The sequence below is a fragment of the Aspergillus clavatus genome, genomic scaffold (assembly GCF_000002715.2).
Source record: "Aspergillus clavatus NRRL 1 1099423829805 genomic scaffold, whole genome shotgun sequence".
In the NCBI taxonomy this organism is placed as follows: domain Eukaryota; kingdom Fungi; phylum Ascomycota; class Eurotiomycetes; order Eurotiales; family Aspergillaceae; genus Aspergillus; species Aspergillus clavatus.
In genome coordinates this window covers 4,005,110-4,024,664 of record NW_001517094.1, presented here as the reverse complement: position 1 = coordinate 4,024,664, position 19,555 = coordinate 4,005,110, and the positions used below count along the sequence as shown (strand labels likewise).

Here is a 19,555-nt window from a genome sequence, read left to right as displayed (position 1 = left end):
GGAAGATTCAACGACTGCAGATTGCAGCAATCACCCCTCGGCAGGGTACAAGTTCGACCACGGTAGAAGATCCTCAGAACATAGTACGATCCATCCAGAATCAATGGTTCACCACTTGCGTCTATGACCTCAACAGCCGAACAGCGCAGTTCTCCACATTCCAGCCCGCGGGCCCCTCGCCTCGCGTGCATGGGTGTGGGTGTGGGTGTGGGTGGCCGTCAACTCCCCCGTGAGCTGACTAACCCACTGCCTCTCCGACTTTACGACCGCCGTCTCCATCCTACGTATCGTCCGGAGCTCCTCCACCATCGAGGTGAGCATGTCGTCCAGTCCCCGGGCCGCCCGGAGCAGCGCAGACTCGCCCATCGTCGTAGCTGCTAGCTCTGCGTACCCCAGGATGTCCAGGCTCTGCAGCTGCCGCGCGCATTGTTCCAGCTTCATCATCATCGCATAGACCTCGTCCTTCCACGCGGGACCCAGCGGATCAATGAACACCAGATGGCTCGAATCCCCCGGCTGACAGTGTAGCCGCATGCTTTCGATCGCCTGAGATTTATCATACCAGTCCTCAAACGCCTGTACAAGCCGTGTATAACGCCCGTCCCGGGCATCCGTCAGATCGCAGACCTCCTGCACCACCTGCGAAAACACCTGGATCTGCGCAGCGAACCCCTGGCGACCGTTGTGCTCCTTTGCATACGCCAGCCACTGATCCAGCGCCAGCCCATTCAGCATCCGCTGGCTGTTCTTCTCCTGGCCCACCATCGCGCGATACCGTTTCGCGACCGCCCCATACGTAGCCCGTAGCTGTGCCTGCGACTCGGCCTCCGCCTGCACCGTCCGCTGCACCGAAGTCGAGTGCAATAAACTCAACTGTAGAAGCTCCGTCTGCAGCGTCGCAATCTCCGGCCACGTCGCGGGTAGCAAAGCACTTTCTTCTGCCGGCGTCCCCATCCCCGTACCCGAAGACGGCTTCCCCACCTTCTTCGGCGAAAACTGCTGCTGGTACGTCGTAAACTGCGTCCCTCGACTACCCGTCGCCGTCGCCGTCGACCCAGTTACCGACCCAGACGACTGCGACTCACTCCGCCTCGTCTGGCCCGTCGACAGCGCAATCACCTGGCTCCGGTGCCGCACATGGCCCTTCACCCCCACTATCCCGGTCCCCGTCCCCGACCCAGCCACCAACGGCTGCCTCAGCGACGCCGACCGATTCGGCCGCGGCGGCGGCGGCATCGAGGTATCCGCCGCGACCTTCCTCGGCGACGCGGGCGCGAGATCCCGCTTCCGCGGGGATGCAGAGCGCGGCGCGAAGGTCGCGCTCTTGGGCGTCGTGGGGACGGGGGGTTTTCTCGTTGCTGTGTCTGTGCCTACACCCGCCGTACTTGTAGTCGTCGCCGTACTTCCAACCGTAGTGCTCGTACTACCCATCTTTAACGGACTCGGCGTCAGCCTCAGGCCCGGTCCGGGCCTCATCATCAAACTCCGCCGCCTCGTCGTATTTTCCACCAACCCTTTTTCCACCAGAGCCTTCTGCGGCTGGGGCTGCAATTCCTTAACCGGCACCCCTGCCTCCCGGCGCCGGTTCTCCTGCTGTTGCTGTTGCTGTTGCGGCGGCCTCAACCGGGGCGCGTCATATTCGCGCCCGAGACTCCGCTGCGGGAGGAGACTTTTCCGGCGATTCGAGGCGTCCTGCGCGGCCGGGGGAGGGATGTAGTCGGCGTTGGCGTCGGCGTTGGCGGGTTTGGGTATGCGTCCTGGTCCTGTGACTGTGGTTGTGGCTGTGGTTGTGTATCTGCTGGGCTTGGATGGGGGGTTAGGGCCCTATCTTTTTTCTTTTCCAAGGTGTATGTGACTAGGAGGATGGGGATGGGTAAGGGGAAGGGGAGCGACCAGACTTTACCTGTTTACTTGGTTCGCGGAGGGAGAGGGAGCGGGTTGGGATGGGCATTGTTGGCTATGCTGTGTGTTGTGTGTTGTCTTGTGCCTCGGTCGGGGTGGATTTGGAGGGGGGGGGGAGTGAGAGCGAGGTGCTCGAGCGGGATGAGAGATGAGACGAGGGATAATTCGGGCTGGTGGTTATGTTGATGACGTGCTGTTTGTGGAGGATTGGAGCTCGTCGTGCGGAGTGTACGGAGGAGATAGATCAACACCAAACACAGCTAGCTACGTACGGCTTGGCGGTGATCATCGTGATCGTCCAAGTCAGCAACTAATGTTATGTAGATAGTTTCAGTTGAAACTACAACAGCATTTGGGTACTACTGATATTGGTAAAAATTAATCCGTCATTTCTTCATTATTATCTGATTGTGTGTACAAGTCGTAGGAGCATGGCCTCTGAGCCTCTAGACCACTCTCTGCCGACTCTCTTTTTTCGGCCCAACTTTTCGACAATCCGAGTTCCAGGTCAAACCAACCACTCCACACAATTGGATATAGGAGATATCTAGTAAGGATAAACCTAATCCTTCAAGTCGATGTCTCCGTATTCCCAGGTCTAGGTTGTAACGCCAAGAGAGGAAAGCTCAAAAGACCGGTGATGGTGATAGATAATCGTCCCGCCTGGACAGACAACTTTCCCACTGCTTACAAGCTTCCGCGTTTGGGGAACGACACTCCCTCAATAGCCGCATGGTCGGTGAACCAGCTCACCTTGTCCCCAGCGCCCTGGTTGACAAGCGCCGAGGGGAGGTCCCGTCCCTCCTCCGCGTCGAAAATCTGCTTCAGGATCTCCTTCTTGCCGGCACCAGTGGCGACGAACGCGATGTGGACGGCGTGCGTGACAACAGGCAGGGTCAGAGTGATGCGCTTTGGTGGGAGCTTGGGCGAGTTGGCCTCGGCAGCCACCCAGGCATCCTTCTCGCGCAACAGTTCGTGTCCGGGGAACAGACTGCAGGTGTGGCCGTCGGGACCACAGCCGAGCAGAATGAGATCGAAGACGGGCAGCTTCACACTGTCCTTGGCAGCAAACGAGCGCATCAGCTCCTCCTGGTACAGATCCGCCAGCTCCTGCGGGTCATCGTCGTTGACATGGTCGGCATCGATGGGATGCACCTTGGGGGCGCCCTGTTCGGCGGGGATCTTGTTGATCAGCTCATCCTGGAGCAAACGATAGTTGCTGTCTTCGTGGTCGAGAGGGACAGCGCGCTCGTCCGCGAAGAAAATGTCCCACTTGGAGAACTGGGGGGTGTCTTCTGGCGACCCGTTCCCGAGGGCTAGAAGACCCTCGGCAAGAACAGCAGGGAGCGAGCCACCGGAGATCGCAACCCGAAAAGTATCATGACGTTCTAGAGCGGAGTTCTGACACCGGAGCACATAGGCCCTCAGCTGCTGGGCCAAAGCGCCAGTGTTCGGGTAGCTGTAGAGATTGGGCGAGGGGCCGGTCATGGTTGGTAAAAGCTTCGCTAGGGACAAAGTGCGTAAACGGTTCGTAGGATCAAGGATACGTTGCAGCCGCCCGAAAGGAGATGTACTTTGTGATACTTGGTGAGAGAAGGGAAAGGAATGGTCGCTGGCGGAAAATCGGTCAAGTTGCGCACTGCGACTTGGCGGGGTAAGTGCTGTGTGTAGTGTGTACTACGTACAACAATAATAGCGGGGCAGGGCCTCCGTGTCAATTTCCACCGAAGACTGATTAGTAGTATCGAGGGGGATGGCGTGCAGTCAGATTCTTCTTTCCCCCTTGGAGATCGGGTTAGTTACTAGGTGGTCGGAATGAGCTTCAAACCGCTCGTTGTAATAGTAGTAATTAGTAGTAGTAGTAGTAGTAGTAGTAGTTGTTGTTGTTGTTGTTGTAAATGGGAATAATAGTTAGTCGAAGGGGAAGAATCCACCGATATTGAGTAATTGACTCTGGGTATCTCCTACCTACCTACCACCACTATCTACTACCTACTGTTAGTATTCTTTCTAGCTAGTAAACTACTACTACTACTACTACTACTACTACTACTACTACTACTACTCCAGAGTATTGACTTCTTCGGACAGCTTCCATGACGTCGTCATGATTCCAGGGGAAACCACCACCATCCACGAGCATTGACTTGACCCTTCATCCGATCTGAGCTGATATCAATTAAAAGTAGAGCAGTAAAAATCGTATATATAGAGTTCCTTTTCCTGCCCTTTCCCTCGCCTCTTTCTTCTCTTTCTGTTCCCTCTTTTTTTTCCTACTTTCAGCACTACTCTGAATTTGAGCTTAACATCTCTCAGTAGGAGGACCGGTTAATCTCTGACCGCGGGCAGATGACGAGTCTGCCAAACTGACAGTGCCAATAGTGAATGCAATGTAATTTCGATCCATGTGCGATGATGTCACCGCAGCATCGCACCCTCCAAAATCAAGAAATTTCCCAGTTTTAACACGCGGAACACCCCGACTCTTGTTCACTGCAGACTCAGACAGACTCTCTATCTAGGTAGTCTTTACTCTTCAGCGCTGGAGACTCCACCGAGAATAATAATAATCCCGAAGAAGAACTGTTCCCCCCCCCAGTGCTGATCTGTTCTGGTCACAGCAGATTGCCCTGAACTATTGGTTGTCATCCCCCCCTTTAAGACCACCTATCCACTGACATCGACATCAACAACAATGTCCACTTACGGAGTACTTTTTCGTCCTCCTGCATCGCTGCCATTTTGCACCTCTCAAGGTGTGCAATGTGCATACCATGACAACATCTTGCAGCACCATCTGCAGCCAAACTGCTGCCTTCACTGCGTCCATTGCATCCTATATTTTGCTAGTCACTGTGGAGAAAGAAAAAAAAAATATTGCTTCTCTCTGGAATTTCACCCCCCCGGTTGGAACGGAGCACTTGTGCCCGTAAGTGACTCCGTTCTGTAGGCTAAGAATAGTCTAGCTATGGCCCTTTTAGCCATTTTTGAATTTGGCAAGCGAGCGTGGAGCGACATCACAAAATCCCCCTCGTGGCGTCTATCTAGCGGCGGGCGTAGATGCAGGACGGGAAGTTGGTCTCATGCACCCTTGCGGAAAAAAAAAATAATAATAATAAAAAGGTTGCGTGGGAGAATTGCGTATACACTATACACAGGCTCAATGGGGAGTTTTAAGTCATTTGGCGCCTCGATGGTTCGTGAGCTGGATGGCATCGTCCCGCCTCTGTGAGATTTGTCGTTATTTTTTCATTGCGGATTTTTCCATATCAGACGGGATAATGGTAAATGGACAGCTGTTCATGGTCTCGTTATGCTGACTTTGTTGACTCTGGGGAGACGAGCAGTATGTGGGTTCAGCACGGAGACATCGGCACAGTTCCATGCAGCCGGGACAGGGTGCTTCTGCCTGTGGACACTGGAATCAGACTTAACGTTAACGGTGAGAGATGCTGACACTGAATGAGCAAACCCTTATACAGTTGACTTGGGAATCTCCTATAGCTTATCACTATCCCTCTGCTCTCTTGAGTCTTGAGTCTTCATCAATCTCAGCATCCTTTCCTCCACATAATGATCACCACGATAGCCTTGTTTGCCTTGTCTCTCAGCCCCTAGTCAGAAAGAATAGTAATGTGACCTTGAGCATCTAGTAGAATAGTTCGAGCACGATCCCTATCTGCTATTGAACTAGTCTCACAACCGTCGCATTTCTAACTCTAAGTCGCTTAACTGATATAATGATCAGAGTCAGACCTGCAGGCGTCCACTAGCCTACTAGGCACTAGTCCAGTGCCTACTGCCTCAGGCTTCAGTGGGAATGAGGCAAACTGGCAAAAGTACTCCGGAGAACAGAGCTCTTCCTGAATTGAGTAAGGCCAGGGTCCATAGTGGTACTCCATAAACGGGCCCAAACCCCGGGTTCTGCCTTTTCAGTAAATGGAGAATCACAATGTACGAGTGCGACAGTGCGATAGTTTGATAGACCATAGATAGACTAGTTTATAGATAGACAATGCCTCAAGAACGAGAAATTGAACTATCTAGTAACTACTGGATCTGTTTTGATTGAGATTTGCCACTGTCAGCCCTGAACTCATATGATTTGATGGTTGTTCAACCAGCCAAGTGTTGGTGGCCCAGCTCCGGTCGAGTCGGACTGCAATTCTGAAACGCCGGGGAGTGGATTGGGAGTTGGGAGTGGGGACGTTGATTGAAGACTGTAGACGTAGTAAACTGTAAGTAGCTACCTAAGTAGTAAATACATAGTAGACCTCCGTACAGCTGCAGTTCATCCCAATTTTTGTTCTCACATACTGTAGTTACGGAGCAACCGGGGTTGGTTTCTTCTACCCCATACAAATGAATGTCTATTATCCAACACAGATACTCCCAGACTCTATAGTTACAACCACTCAATTCAGGATATGGAACCTCCCTACACTTCGGCCTTACATTTAGGAAAAAATATTTCCAACCCACACCGCACTAGCGGAGGATCACATAATGATTGTACCATGGAACATTCGGCGTCCAGCTTTCATTAGCATGAACTGTCAGTGTCAACGACTCGCCGGGCTCTCGGCCAGCCAGTTACGAGATCAGTCAAGCCACATGTCCCGCCAATTTCCTTGAACTATGGAGAGAACCTAGTCGATATCTTTCATCAACTCTTGGGTCTAACTCTTGACTTTTGAAATCACTCCTCCCCCCCCCCAATCGAATGATCCAGAGTAACCTGCTATGTAGACTAGGGGGTTTCTTCCGTTTGTTTCATGTGTAAATTACAAATTTACAAGTGTCACGCATAACCCATATAGGCATATACTCTCAGGTCGACAGACTAGTCTAAATGCTTAAGGACGAGTAGCTTTCTCGTGCTGCTGTCTAGTGTCTACCTACTACCTTACTAGCAGGGTTGCCGGCCTCTCTAGTGGCTTGAACTGAGATTCTCTTGAATAAGTGGCTGACGGGGATAGATGATTAAAGAAGACGTATCCGTAGACTAAGTTGACTCTATCCAAGTGTGAACTTGGTCATGACGACACAACCCTTGGTTGTAAAAACCATTATGATTGGACCATGGCGTGACTTGAGCTTCGTATCGTGAGATTTAGCGGGTGAACCGTTGCAGGGGGGAGCCCCCAGAATCCAGGACTGATTACCTCGGTGGTACTGACTACGGACGGGTTGGTCCGATTTCTTGTTACTCGGGGGGGTGGCAGCCAGTCAGTGAATCGTCTGGCATGTTCTGCGACACCACTCGTAGTGACTAGACAGGGTTTCAGGGCATCTCATGATAGGCACCTGTCAATGTTATTGTGTGCTTTTTGGGTCATAGAGGAGTCTCGTCATCAATTCATGATAATATGCTAGTTGGCCCTCTAAGCTTTCTAGGATTCCCTACTATGTACTCCGTACCTCCAGCATACCCTGTCAACTGCGCAACACTATCTTATTAGTAGTTAGTACCTAAGTCTCTCTTGACGCGATCCCTCTACATCATCACCGTCGTCATTTCTGCATAACTCTTTCTCTAGTTCACTATCTTTTCCTTTTTTTTCCCCTCCGATCCCAGGGATAAAATCGTCAGCAATCGGACGTTCATCTTCCAGATCGATGGAATTTTGGATGACAGCAGCCTGAAACATATCCACATTCCATCTTACCTCGCCTTATTATTATTATTATTATTATTGACTCGATTGCACTACACTTGCATTATTCTTCTGTTTGATAGACCATCCAGTCTATTTCTTTTTGTCTTTTGTCCTAGTTTCTAGCTAGTCAAAGAGACTAGTTGTTTTGAAGAAGAAGAAGAAGAAGAAAAAGAAAAAATACCAAAAAAAAATAAAAAAAAAAGGCCCAAGAGTGGATCAATCTGACCCTTGAATCACAGTCAACAAGAACAACACCAACAACGGGCAACCCTTGGCGCTGGATCGGTGGAACTCTCTACTCACAATTTATCTACATATAGTTAAGTTAAGTACCTGCCTGGAGATAACTTCCACTATCCTCCCCTCCAGTCTCCTGGCGCCCTCTTGAGTCTTGACGACTACTACTAACTTACTTGTATTTCTACCTCTTCCCCATCAGAACAATCAACTTCTCCCTTTTCCCTCTCCCATCCCTCTCTCTGTCTCTCTCTCCTCACTCTTCTTCTTTCAACAACATTTGCCAAACAGCATTCGGGTTGCTTAAGGATTCACTGAAATTCTATCTTGATTTCCCCCCCCACCTACAACAAAAACCATCCCACTCTGCCTCCTCATCTTTCAGTGAATTCCTTCTGCAAACCCTGCTTTAACCCGAAGCTTATCCAATACATACATCTATCCATCCATCCAATACTCCACTACTCCGTACCTACAACTTAATCTCTCCGCCTCGCATTGTCTCGGATTCCCTGTTTTCTTCCACTCTTCCCAAAAGTCTCAGATCTCAAATCTAGGCCTTCTGGTGTTTGTGATTTGTCGGTCGCATATCCCAGATATCTCAACCAACTGCCGTCTGTTATCGCCACCCGCTCTACTTTGCTCTCTCCTCCTCTCGACCGTATAAGAGTGAAAATGAGCTCCCCATCCGTCCAGGTTCAACATCAACCCTCCGGCAGCACCAAACCTGTCTCACCCTCATCCGCCGAAACGGGACCTGCCTCGATGAATTTCGACATCGTCCGCTGCTCTCGCTGCCAGCGCTCCATGAGTCTCGAGAATGAATCCTCCCCCGGCGTTGTTCGGTTCGGCATGAACTCTTACTACTGTAGCCGCTGTGCATCCATGGTCGGGTTCATCCGCTGAACAGCTTCGTTTCGGATCAAACAACAACACAAAATGGAGGACATTTGGAGCGGAAAGTATATCACGACTGTACGAAAGAAAAGAAAGAAACGGGATACTCGTCCTTTCGAACATGCATTCTTGGTCGTCTACCTCGAGCAGTGCTCCCTGCGCGATACGATGGGTTCTGGCATAGCCCTGTGATACTTCTCTGTTCGTTGTTCGCTCAGATCAGCCGCCTTTGACCATTGGACTTTACACACACCTCACCACCACCATACTACCATGACTCGACGGTCCACGCTCCAAGTGAGCGGGCGCGAGATCCGTCAGCCGGGATGATTCAGTACAACAGTGTCCAACCCCCCTATTGCATGGGCTCTTGCGGCAGACTTCTGTGCTTTGATCGGGAAAGCTCAGAACGGTTGCCCTACGACACTCACTACACATTATGTCTGACTATGCTACTTGGCACCACCGGTTGTTGGCCAGCGAGCTTATGGTCGACACTCCATGACCTCGCAGTTGGCAGTGAGGATCTTGAAGAACAAGAGAGGAATATTTCCACCAACTCGCCGGCGCCACAAACTATACCCTTTGCATCAACATCAACATTCCTTTGTTTATTCATGTATGAGTTAGCGGAGTTTTCATGGCATTCTCACTCTAGCTTTTAGCGACCTGTTTTCCATCATCCACAATACCCAGAAGGCTTCTTCATGTTACCAGCTACACTATGTTTCATTATTCAGCTAGAGGCTGTCTTGGCCATCAATACACACTATATGATCATCACGATCTGTCTCTTATGCAGTAAACCTAATACGCATAAACTGAGAAAGACAAAGTATCATGCTGCCTAGTTGTCTAGCTGACTAGCTACTAACCACCCCCACATTCCATTCCATATCCTAATTTCAGCACCCCCAGCGGCTCGATAGAATATAGATAGCATCATAGCAGACATCCTCTGGGCCGCGGACGTGCCCATCGCAACGCCAATCCTCCCCCTTCCGCACAGCGATCAGCAGTCAGCACCAATCACCTCCCCTGCCCCAAGCCATTCCGCAATCCGCACCCATGTGCGCTTCCGCAGCCATATCCATAATCCCGTATCTACCTCCAGCCTATCCACCCCCTGCCTTCTTCATAGTTCATCCTCAGATCAACCCAAGCTCGAGCCCTCGAACGGGTGCCCCCCTTGATCACGATCTTCCAGTGTCTGTCTGTGCCACAGTCCATAGTGCACACATTTTGTGAATCAGGTGATCAGTATAGACTAGTATGGAGTACTCTACCCCTCACCTTGCACCTTCTGCATCTCGAGCTCACGGGGGTTCACTCCTAATGGTGAATGGTTCTTCACAGTCTGATACACGATATGATACATGATATGATCCATCCCGCTCCACCACCCTCCCCACCCGTTCCCCTGTCTATCACTGAATCGTCAAATGAGCAGACTAGGTACCTATACTCCGTAGAATGCAGAAAGATAGTTCTTAGGAAACCAGCCCGTCTGTATTCCCACAAATGTCGCAAGCGTACATCCCACCTCCGACTCTGACTCCGACTCCGACTCCAAGGGGCACGCATGCTATATAGCTTGGCTTAACCTTACCTACTAGTTTTGGTAACCGGGTAACCGTAACCCCGGTAGATAACAACACCGACACCGACAACGACATAAACCCCTCCATTCCGAGTATTTTTCCCCCAGTCGACAGAGTACAGAGTACATACTTGCCACCCCCTCCCCCTCCCCCCTTGCGGAATGCATACTCACACTCGCGGTCACGTTATCCGAGATAAGTAACACGGCTCGTGCCAGCCAGCCAGCCATACCCATAGCCATAGCCATAGCCTAGTCATCGTCAGCTAGCCAGCTAGCCAGATAGATAGATAGATAGATAGATGGACTATCTACCCGCAGGCCCTGAAGAATGTCATCTCGATAATTGATCGAGGGCTTCGGTTTGCTCACTATCGTGTGATACACACCCTCCTCCTCCTCCTCCTCCTCCTCCTCCCCCCGGGCCCCCTTTATGTCGTACAGGCGTGCTGAGGATCGTCGCGGCTTGCAATCGCGCGATTTGTGCTGATTGCCGATTGCTGATCGTCAGGCGGGGGATTAGAGAGAATTGGGGTATGCAACTACCACTGCCACTGCCACTGCCACTGCCACAGTGGGTCTTGGGATTTTGAAACTCTGGAGATTAAGGAAAAGCATCTTGATTTTTCGCTATCTATCTAACCTATCTATCCCCTGGCTGTCTGGCTTGACTACTTGGCAAGGTTGGGAAGGGGGGGTCAGGGACCTGAGATGCGATGGGCTTCGCGGCAAAGGACTTTTTTGTTTTGTTTTGTTTTGTTTTGTTTCATTTCAGCGGCGTGGAGTTTCGGTTTCGGTTTCGGTTTCGGTCTCGATTTTCGATTCGATTATGATGAGGACCCCTGACCCTGTACATACTACGTAGGTTGGTAGAGTGGGTGTGGGTGGGCATGATGCGATCCACGGCTCTGCCGTGCAGTCCTGTCACGCCGTGCATTGGGTTCTGATAGGAGATATCTGTCTTCATATCTACTCCGTGTTTCTCGACCTGCTCATGCAATAAAAAGGACTGGAGGTCTATCGCGCTGGATGAATCTGGTCTCTATCGACTGCTTTGACTTAGAGTTGGACGCAAGTCTGGGATTTTTGAAGCGAAGATAGCCTGGAATCAAACATCGGGGCTAACGAACATCTCTACTCCTGGCGGAAGACGCTGCGCATTGCCGTCTACGCGCTCCAGGATGCTCCTGGATACATAGGGGCATAGACACGCGAGTGTTACCGGTATTGAGGCCGATTGTGTGGCTACTTGCTGGTGAGAACGAAGACGGCAAGGAGGTGTGGGAGGAGGGCTCCGAGAAGATGTTTAAATTGGATGCATAGTGTGGTGGGGGGCGGGGGCGAGGGCTGTTTTCACCAGGACATGGCTGTCAACATTCGAGATTGGCCTTCATCATGACAGTTTTGAACAGAAGACTGGAAGCGTGTTTTGTGCTCGCGCAGACGGAAGACCGCGTGCGAGAGATTGGCAGGGAAGCATCAGAACTACTTTCGATGAAAGGGCGCAGATCACAGTAACCGTTTCTCCCCGATGTCGAGAGGACCGCCCGTTGCCATGTTTATCTCATCTCAGCGCTGCAGGAGCAATGGGTTGCAGATTGATGCTGTCGGTGAGCTCAGTGGGTGGGATTCCGTCTTGACCATTCTGTTTGCCCACCCCCCCCCCCCCCATTGACCATGACCGATGTTTTGTTCCGCCAGGGTGATTGACTTCAGGGGTATTTCTCTCCCTTGAAGAGATCTAGCGGCAGGAAGTGTTAGATCCTCAGGGGAGCACTGGTCGAGTGAATCCACCTGATGTTCTTGTGATCTTTGACGGGAGGACAGGAGGATCTGAAAAGTGCACTTTTTTTTGAGTCCTACAGGGGTGGCTCCTAGGTGAGGATTTAGATTGGGGCGGACGGCACGGTTTGTGGCGATCTCAAATTGCCAGGAAAACAATTGAAGAGTACAACATTCAAGTATTTCCAAGCTTCACACTCCAAAATAGGTTAACAAGCTCAAGCTCATCTTCACGATGATCAGCCTGAGTACTCAAGGTCATCCCGATGATTGACGGCGACATCGCCGTGCCCCTATCAGATATATGTTAAAACCCCCATTCGCCTTGCAAACCCATCAGCTTCAAAGTCAGAACTCAAAAAGTCGCAAATCGAGGACATGATCTGCACACCCAATCTTGAAGGGAGGTGGAGCCTTGGTGGCTGAAATTGCAGATTATCCAGTAGAAGATTCGCTTAGCACCACGGAGGCGTCTATTGATCGATCTGCATGAGGCTATTGATGTGAAGCACCCAAGATTGGGAGATCCGGAGTGATCAATCTTTCAGCCACTCATATATTAGATATTCTCTCCTCTTTTGGTTTCAGAAGAAGATGACAACGGCGTATCAACAAGGATCTCGAGGAATGGCTGGTTGTCAGTTGTGCACCCTGCACAGTCAGAGCATTTGCTTATCATACATCGTCTCTTGTTTGTGGATAGGAAGATGTCTTCACTGCACTACTTCTCTCTCTGTTTCTCCAGCCAACAGCGCGACTCCATGTCACTTGCTACAAAAAAAAAAAAAGATCAAGTGCAGACGTAGATTTGATTGATCCAGCTGCTATTCGCTCCATGCCTCTGATTAGAAGAATAGCTTCGAGCCGTCCAGGATCCAGAATTTGATCTCCCTGACAAGTCAAGTGACACATCTTCAGCTGAGCCTTGAACAGCCTCAAAGATCTGATGCACAATTGCACATACGGTATTGACTGACTTCGTAGATACACTACGACTGAGCACAGTATTCCTCGTAACAACGTGGTCAACTGGGATACCCTGCTTCGGCGCTCTCTCAGACCCAGGTATCCGTACAGCCTTCATTCAGCCCTCGACCTGCAAGCAAGGCGACCATTGCCATTGTCTGGTTTGCCGTGCGACATTCTTCCCCTGTCAATTCTGACAAATGAGGAGAGAGGGATCTGGACCGGCGAAGCGGTGACTCTGTGGCGACGTGGTGATTGATACCTCATATGCACGACGGGGACTCCCAAGGATGATTCTAGGTGGGATCTAGAGGATGGGAGTCAGTGTCAATGTCAGTGTGTGTCAGTGTCAGTGTCAGTGTCGGCGGTTGATGGCTCGATGTCTTGTCTGTTCCTGCACTTGGATTTCTTGTCATTGCAAAGGGTGATTTGATGCTTTGTTGCAGAATGATCACTGTAGGCGTATGTATGATTCGTAGTGTGTGTGTGTGGGTAGGTCATTTAAAATCTATATTTGGATAGATGGATGATAGAGAGAGAACAACAGCATCCGATTCGAATGACCCAAAACAGTCCATCGCGTGAGAGGTTCAATATGATCTTCTATATTCTGTTTCATATGGTTTGCCTTGTTTGAATCATTATATTATTATTGTTATTATTATTATTATTATTATTTTTGGATACCTAGAGCGTCTGAAGAAAAAATTGATCAAAAGGCAAGTTGGAAGGGAAAGAAGCACGAATCCATGAAGTTTATCAACTTCATCGCTGGAGATGCAGGCGAACTGACCCCCGCCCTGTACTTCTCTCGCTTCATTCACCAATTCACCACTGCTTTTCTTTTTTTACTCGAGATCTGGCGGTGTAACCTCAAAGATGCCAAGATACATACTGATGAGTATTCCTCTGTCTCTCTTATGACAGACGACTCGATCATCTTCATTTATCGACCATGTAAGAGAGCTGAGGATCACCTTAGACAGATCCCATAAGATAGGACAGAAGCGTCCAGAGGGTGACAGAAGAAGAATCGACCCGTTTATTTTATTTTATTTTATTTTTTTTTTCCATTCCAACTTCTCTTTTCTATAACCCTTCTCTCCGTCTTCGATTTGATCCATCATAGTTGATCAATGCATGTCATCTATCCAGATTCGAATACCTACTTCATACCGTCCTTACCAGGTATCTATCACTGCTCTCGTTACGATTTCCCAGTCACTGGAACTGAACGCCCTTTCGTTGCTCCACCAATGCTAACTTGCAGAGCGGGAACCCATTCGAAACAGTCTACATATTGATACATCCCATTGTCGGACATCAAACCCATCCATTCTACTAATCTACTCAACGAATTTACCTCGTTAAGCGACGTTATCTGTGGCTATTGTGGCCGGCGTCCGTGTATCTTCTTCCACTGTCGTCTTCGTCTGTCCAAGAGTGAATATCAGATCGCATTTTCCCGACTCGAAGGCACTCGTAAGGTGTATACAAAAACATTTCTGGACTGCCTGCTGCTTTCTATTCTTTTCTCCTATCTTCTTCTCCTTCTTCCTCACCATCTCTGTCTGGCATTGTCATAAAGAGCTGGCTTGATTCGTCCTTGCTCCTGGTCCAAATCTCATTCGTCTTCGTTCTCTACGATCAGGTAGCTATCAGGTCGAATTTCGCCACCTGTGTGCTGTGAAAGTGAAGCAAGTCCTTCAGGTTCTTCTTAGGTACGAATGGTGCTTGTCGAACCGATTCTCTTGAAACGTGACCACTGTCCATCGAGTTCGGCATCAAACATTCATGCTGACTCTATTCCAAACGGCTCTAGACTGTTGCCGTTTCGGGCAGTCATCCAATCGACTTGATCCCCTTGTTGCCCGTGTGACATATTTTTGGGTCTCAAGGGTCCTCTTTTGACCTGAATAGCCTGGATTTGTTCTAGACAAGGATATATATCAAGCGACGCACAGCCGTTTGTGGCGGGATATCTGTCACCTCCCCGAATTCTTCAACCGCCAACATGCCTTCCCGCGACAGAGGACGAGCAAAAGCTCGATCGTCGGATGAAGAGTTCGTCCTGTTCCTTCAGGGGGTAAGCATTGATCATTTCCATCATCAAGCCTGGGTTGCCTTTTCTTACTGAGAGGACAGATTCCGGCCCATTGCCGCTGGCAGGAGCTCAAGGACATGGTGCGCCAGACGGCTTTGCACATTCGGCAGGCGGTTGTATACGACGACCAGCACGGGTTTCCCACCGGGCTGGGTCAGATCATTGTCAAGAACGAGGATGAGGCATGGCGTACATACCGTGCGTGATACATCCCTGCCAGACCCATCGGGATAGCTTCGCTGGTGCTGACTCCATGATCAGATAGACTGTCCACCAATGGGTGGGATGGCCAGAGCCTGGTCGTCACACTGGCTCGCACCGATTCCCCGACCAGACCTGTTGCTGGACCGACAAAGAGCCCAAGCTATGTGATCCCACCCACCTACGTGGCTGGTTACTCGACGCCGCCGCGAGTCACGCAGAACCTGGCCATGCCACCCTCCCCCATCTCTCCAGAGTAGGCAGCTCCCTATACCCTATACCGCAGAATCAGGCCTTGAGACTAATGAAAGCAGTAGCCCGCTCGTTGCCACAGCTCCGGTCTACCAGGGTCCAGAGTATGGCCCGGTGCTGAGCCCAATGATACCCCCTCCGCCACCTCACTATCACCACCAACCTTACCTCCCCATCTTCACAGAGCAGCTTCCGACCCTGCCACACTCACCCGCGCTCCGACACTCCTTCTGCGACTCTCTCGCCTTTGCCATGCTCCCCACCTACCCTCTCCCACCTCTCCATCACCACGAAGCCTCTTTCGCCCCCGTCCGCCCGAACCCCAGCACCACCAGTAGCAACAGCAGCACCACCAGCAACAGCAACAGCAACAATAATACAACCAGAAGAAGAAACAACCTCCCCCCCAAACCCTCCCACAACCCCCCACCCGGCCTAGCCTACCCACGCTTCACGCCAAAGCGCACCATCTTCGTCCAGAACCTCAATCCCACCGCCACCAGCAAAGACCTCACCCTCTTTCTCCAAGACGCCGGCACAATTGAACAGTGCGAGATGCCCCTGAGCCCAGACACAGGGCGCTGCAAGGGCTTCGCGCGCGTCACCTTCCGCACCGCAGAGGAGGCCAAGCGCGCCGTCGCCCTCTACAACGCGGCCTTCTTCCTCGGCGGGAAAATCCGCATCAAGATCGACCGCAGCGCCAACCACGTTGCCGCAGCCGCAGCCGCAGCCACTGCCGCCGGCGCCGTCCCCGGCGGGCCCGTGCGTGATCCGGCCGCCGCCAGGGATGCGGGGATGCAGGGCCCCAGGCCCCTGAATGGGAATTGGAATGTGATGCCCGTTCGGCCCGAGAGGAAGATGATGGCGGTTCCTGTGTCTGTGCCCGTGCCCGTGCTCGCGCCCACGCAGGCGAGGGAGATGGCTGCGCGGCCGAGGACGGTGGAGAGGTGTCAGCCGTTGGTGGTGAATGGATCTGGGAGGGGGAGTAAGACGGCGTTGGCGACGTGAGCGGGAAATTGGATAGGTTGAGAACTTGGCCCTGTGCTTTTTTTTTTTTTTTTTTTTTTTTTGCCTCATTCTCGACGGACACTACTTCCTTGCATCTGGTGTTGATTGTATGTATACTGACTTCCTGCTTGGTCTTTTTTTTCATCTATTTTTTTTTTCTTTTTGCATGTCGTGTCGTGTTGTGTCGCGGCTTGCCCTATCCTTGCATTTTAAAAAGCATCATTTGCCATCCCTTCCCCCCCCCCCCTTCTAGTTGTCTCAGTCTTCATTGCGAGTGCGTAGCCGTATATAGAATGCATGGCTTTTTTCTTTTTTTTTTTCTTCTTCTCTATTCACACAAAACGGATCAAGTCATCATTCATCAATCATTCTGATCTCACTAGGTATTGTAAGCATATGCATCCATCCATCCCATCATGGCCAACATTTCTCCTTTCGGCTCTCGTGTTCGCGTCCATTTCCTCGTTATCTCATTCAGTCGATATTACAGGGGGTCGTTCAATGCATAGGGGGGGGGGAAGGAACATGGTGAAGGTCAAAAACAAGCAAAACAGACAGGTAGCCAAACAGAAAAAAAAAGGGAGGGAAAAAAAAAAGATAAAACAGAAGACGCCGTTTCATACAGACATAACAGTCAATGAGTCAACACAAACAGAACAAAGATACTCTCGTGGGGAACGGAGCACCTTGATCGATCGATCGATAGATAGATAGATAGATAGTACATGGTTACCTTGGGTAATGTTAGTATACACGGGGAAAGCGCCGACGCATGCGATGTGCTTATTTGGCATGATCGACCAGCTCGGCGTAGAGGGATTCAGGGATCTTGCGGACGATCAGGACGGTCAGGGCGATGATTTCTTTGGCGTCGAGCGGGGGGAAGGACCGGAGGATTTTGTTGGGACTGTGGGGTTGTTTTGAGATGGGTCAGTTTTTTGTTGTTTGGTTTTTGATATGATAGATATGATGGATGGGATAGGAGGTGGGTATGTGACCGATCGAGCCTCCTGCTCATGCACATATACCGAGGAGAGGATATCGCGCGGGGAAACACTAGGAAGTTACGCATACCTTGGACTCTCGAGGATGGTATCTCTCATCCGAATCAGCTGCGCCACGATACACAGGATATTCAAATGCGGACCATACGCAAACAGAAAGTCCCACAGGTGTAGCACCTCGGGGAGCGGCGGGGTGCACGCGCACAGGGTGAGCACGGACGGAAACGCGTACAGCTCGGCCGGCATGCCCTTGGAGAAGAGATAGGCGGCGAGCTTGGGCTCGACGATCTCCAGGCAGCGATCGACGAGCCGCAGGCCGCGGTGGACGCCGTCCATGGCGCCGCGGATGTAGCCGGGGCATTCGCGGGTGATGAAGTAGTGGAAGAGCGCATAGGCCTCGACCTCGCTGCGGGCCGCGTAGAGGAAGGGGGCGCAGAGCACGTTCATGCCCTGCACGTAGATGGCCGAGTCGGTGCTGATCGGGTCGTCGCTGCTGCTACTGGGGGTCTTCGAGACGCCATTCTCGTCCGTCGGCTCCTCCTCGGCGATGCTCGGTGGGGTATTGATCAGGAGTTCCATCTCGCGTCGGCGGGAGGATGAAGGTCGTGATTTGGGTCGTTTCTTGGTCTTTGCGTCGTGGATCTTCCATGCGACGGCGTTGAGGAGTCGGATCAGACTGGCCTCGGTGACGCGGCGCTTGAATAGGGGGTCGGTCGCCAGGGTGCGGAATGTGTCATTGCGGATTTTAGTATACGCGGGGGATCGGCCGCGGTGGATGAGGGAGAGGTATTCGTCGGTTGGTACGGGAGGGATATCGAGCAGCGTGAGCCATAAATAAATGCGGTATGTCGACTGTTGAGGCGAGAGAGAAGGGTCAGCCGGCGCGCATCAACCAAACGATGCAGTCCACATACCATGCCGTCTCCATCAGCTTCCACCCTTGTGGACAAAACAAGGTATCTCAGTTCCTGCAGTCCCTCGAGGACATCGCCGTTCTGCGGTCCATCCCGCAGCAAAGTCTCCAGAACCGATCGCTTAACCCCGAATCCGGACCCCGTCTTCCTCCCCGGCCGTTTCTGCGTCTGTAAAATGGGTCGCTCGCCGGAACCAGCATCGCTATTCGATCTGGCCCGACGGTGTGTGCGTAGCCGAACGGGCGATTCCAGCTGTGCCTGTTGCGACAGCTCCTCGGTGTTGGCGGACGTTCGTGCTGTGGAAGGAAGTGATGTCTGGCCGCCGAGCAGAGAAGACGAGAGGATCTGATGCGATTGTATCTTCCGTAGCGTCCGCATCGTCCGGGGCGATGGAGAGCCTGCCAGGGCGGCTAGGTCCAGCTGGGCCTGTGTGGGCTGGGACATGGCTGGGAATCTGGGAATATTATGCCCCTGGGCCATTTTTTTGTTTGGATTTTTTTTTCCCTCTCCAGCTTTTTTGTTATCTTCCTTTTTCTTATCTCTCTTGTCTTTTTTCTTTTACCAGCGCAACTGATCTCTGCTGAAGCAGTCACAAGAAGTGACCATCTTCCTGTGAAGAGAAACAGCAGCTGAGAAAGAAGCGCGAGGGACAGGCATGCACAGAGAGTAGCGCTTGGGGAGGAAGGATCGTGGTTGAGCTTCGAGGATAAGAGATCTTGGTGAGACAACTGAGACAGCGATAGTAGTAGTTAGCTAGCTAGTTAGTTAGTTAGTAGTACTACTCCGTAGAGACTAGCAGGTAGTATGACTAGTGAATACTGAATAGTGATATTATTCTGCAGGTTCGGGCGATCAGCAACCAATCTTTACAATGGCGGGCTTTTTCTCGATCAAGGAATGCGGGGACACGCGACGCGCCACGGGTTTAGTGGCAGTTGCTATGGTTATTAATAGTTGAGTCTGAAGAGGTTATTCCTCTACGGCGAACTATCTCAGTGATCAAGACTCTGGCTGTGAGACTGAGATCA

The 19,555-nt window shown here is 51.3% G+C and overlaps 5 protein-coding genes across 5 annotated transcripts, besides 25 other annotated features; 2 read left to right on the top strand and 3 right to left on the bottom strand.

Annotated features, from left to right (window-relative positions):
• Window positions 1–129: 129 nt before the first annotated feature.
• Window positions 130–1,951, bottom strand: ACLA_031460 (uncharacterized protein; the record flags this gene model as incomplete). The annotated part of the gene is made up of 2 exons (XM_001269838.1): window positions 130–1,824; window positions 1,904–1,951. The coding sequence occupies 2 exons, from the start codon at window positions 1,949–1,951 to the stop codon at window positions 130–132; spliced, it is 1,743 nt and encodes a 580-aa protein (XP_001269839.1).
• Window positions 1,718–1,741: a microsatellite.
• Window positions 1,952–2,589: 638 nt separating the features above from the next.
• Window positions 2,590–3,390, bottom strand: ACLA_031450 (6-phosphogluconolactonase; the record flags this gene model as incomplete). Its single annotated transcript, XM_001269837.1, has 1 exon — window positions 2,590–3,390. One exon carries the CDS (start codon window positions 3,388–3,390, stop codon window positions 2,590–2,592), a length of 801 nt encoding a protein of 266 aa, XP_001269838.1.
• A 348-nt stretch (window positions 3,391–3,738) lies between these two features.
• Window positions 3,739–3,780: a microsatellite.
• Window positions 3,744–3,780: a microsatellite.
• Window positions 3,781–3,923: 143 nt separating this feature from the next.
• Window positions 3,924–3,968: a microsatellite.
• Window positions 3,925–3,968: a microsatellite.
• A 3,609-nt stretch (window positions 3,969–7,577) lies between these two features.
• Window positions 7,578–7,600: a microsatellite.
• A 109-nt stretch (window positions 7,601–7,709) lies between these two features.
• Window positions 7,710–7,739: a microsatellite.
• A 735-nt stretch (window positions 7,740–8,474) lies between these two features.
• Window positions 8,475–8,705, top strand: ACLA_031440 (uncharacterized protein; the record flags this gene model as incomplete). The annotated part of the gene is made up of 1 exon (XM_001269836.1): window positions 8,475–8,705. One exon carries the CDS (start codon window positions 8,475–8,477, stop codon window positions 8,703–8,705), a length of 231 nt encoding a protein of 76 aa, XP_001269837.1.
• Window positions 8,706–10,576: 1,871 nt separating this feature from the next.
• Window positions 10,577–10,603: a microsatellite.
• An 82-nt stretch (window positions 10,604–10,685) lies between these two features.
• Window positions 10,686–10,717: a microsatellite.
• Window positions 10,687–10,714: a microsatellite.
• Window positions 10,718–10,842: 125 nt separating the features above from the next.
• Window positions 10,843–10,869: a microsatellite.
• A 166-nt stretch (window positions 10,870–11,035) lies between these two features.
• Window positions 11,036–11,068: a microsatellite.
• Window positions 11,037–11,063: a microsatellite.
• A 13-nt stretch (window positions 11,069–11,081) lies between the features above and the next one.
• Window positions 11,082–11,106: a microsatellite.
• A 2,259-nt stretch (window positions 11,107–13,365) lies between these two features.
• Window positions 13,366–13,407: a microsatellite.
• Window positions 13,370–13,400: a microsatellite.
• Window positions 13,408–13,681: 274 nt separating the features above from the next.
• Window positions 13,682–13,722: a microsatellite.
• Window positions 13,686–13,722: a microsatellite.
• A 363-nt stretch (window positions 13,723–14,085) lies between these two features.
• Window positions 14,086–14,113: a microsatellite.
• A 945-nt stretch (window positions 14,114–15,058) lies between these two features.
• ACLA_031430 (RNA binding protein) lies at window positions 15,059–16,609 on the top strand (the record flags this gene model as incomplete). The annotated part of the gene is made up of 4 exons (XM_001269835.1): window positions 15,059–15,130; window positions 15,190–15,346; window positions 15,410–15,605; window positions 15,664–16,609. 4 exons carry the CDS (start codon window positions 15,059–15,061, stop codon window positions 16,607–16,609), a joined length of 1,371 nt encoding a protein of 456 aa, XP_001269836.1.
• Window positions 15,925–15,974: a microsatellite.
• Window positions 16,309–16,358: a microsatellite.
• Window positions 16,610–16,646: 37 nt separating the features above from the next.
• Window positions 16,647–16,671: a microsatellite.
• Window positions 16,648–16,671: a microsatellite.
• Window positions 16,672–17,298: 627 nt separating this feature from the next.
• Window positions 17,299–17,331: a microsatellite.
• Window positions 17,332–17,392: 61 nt separating this feature from the next.
• Window positions 17,393–19,007, bottom strand: ACLA_031420 (putative mitotic check point protein (Bub2); the record flags this gene model as incomplete). Its single annotated transcript, XM_001269834.1, has 3 exons — window positions 17,393–17,516; window positions 17,684–18,465; window positions 18,528–19,007. 3 exons carry the CDS (start codon window positions 19,005–19,007, stop codon window positions 17,393–17,395), a joined length of 1,386 nt encoding a protein of 461 aa, XP_001269835.1.
• Window positions 19,008–19,273: 266 nt separating this feature from the next.
• Window positions 19,274–19,301: a microsatellite.
• Window positions 19,302–19,555: the final 254 nt, after the last annotated feature.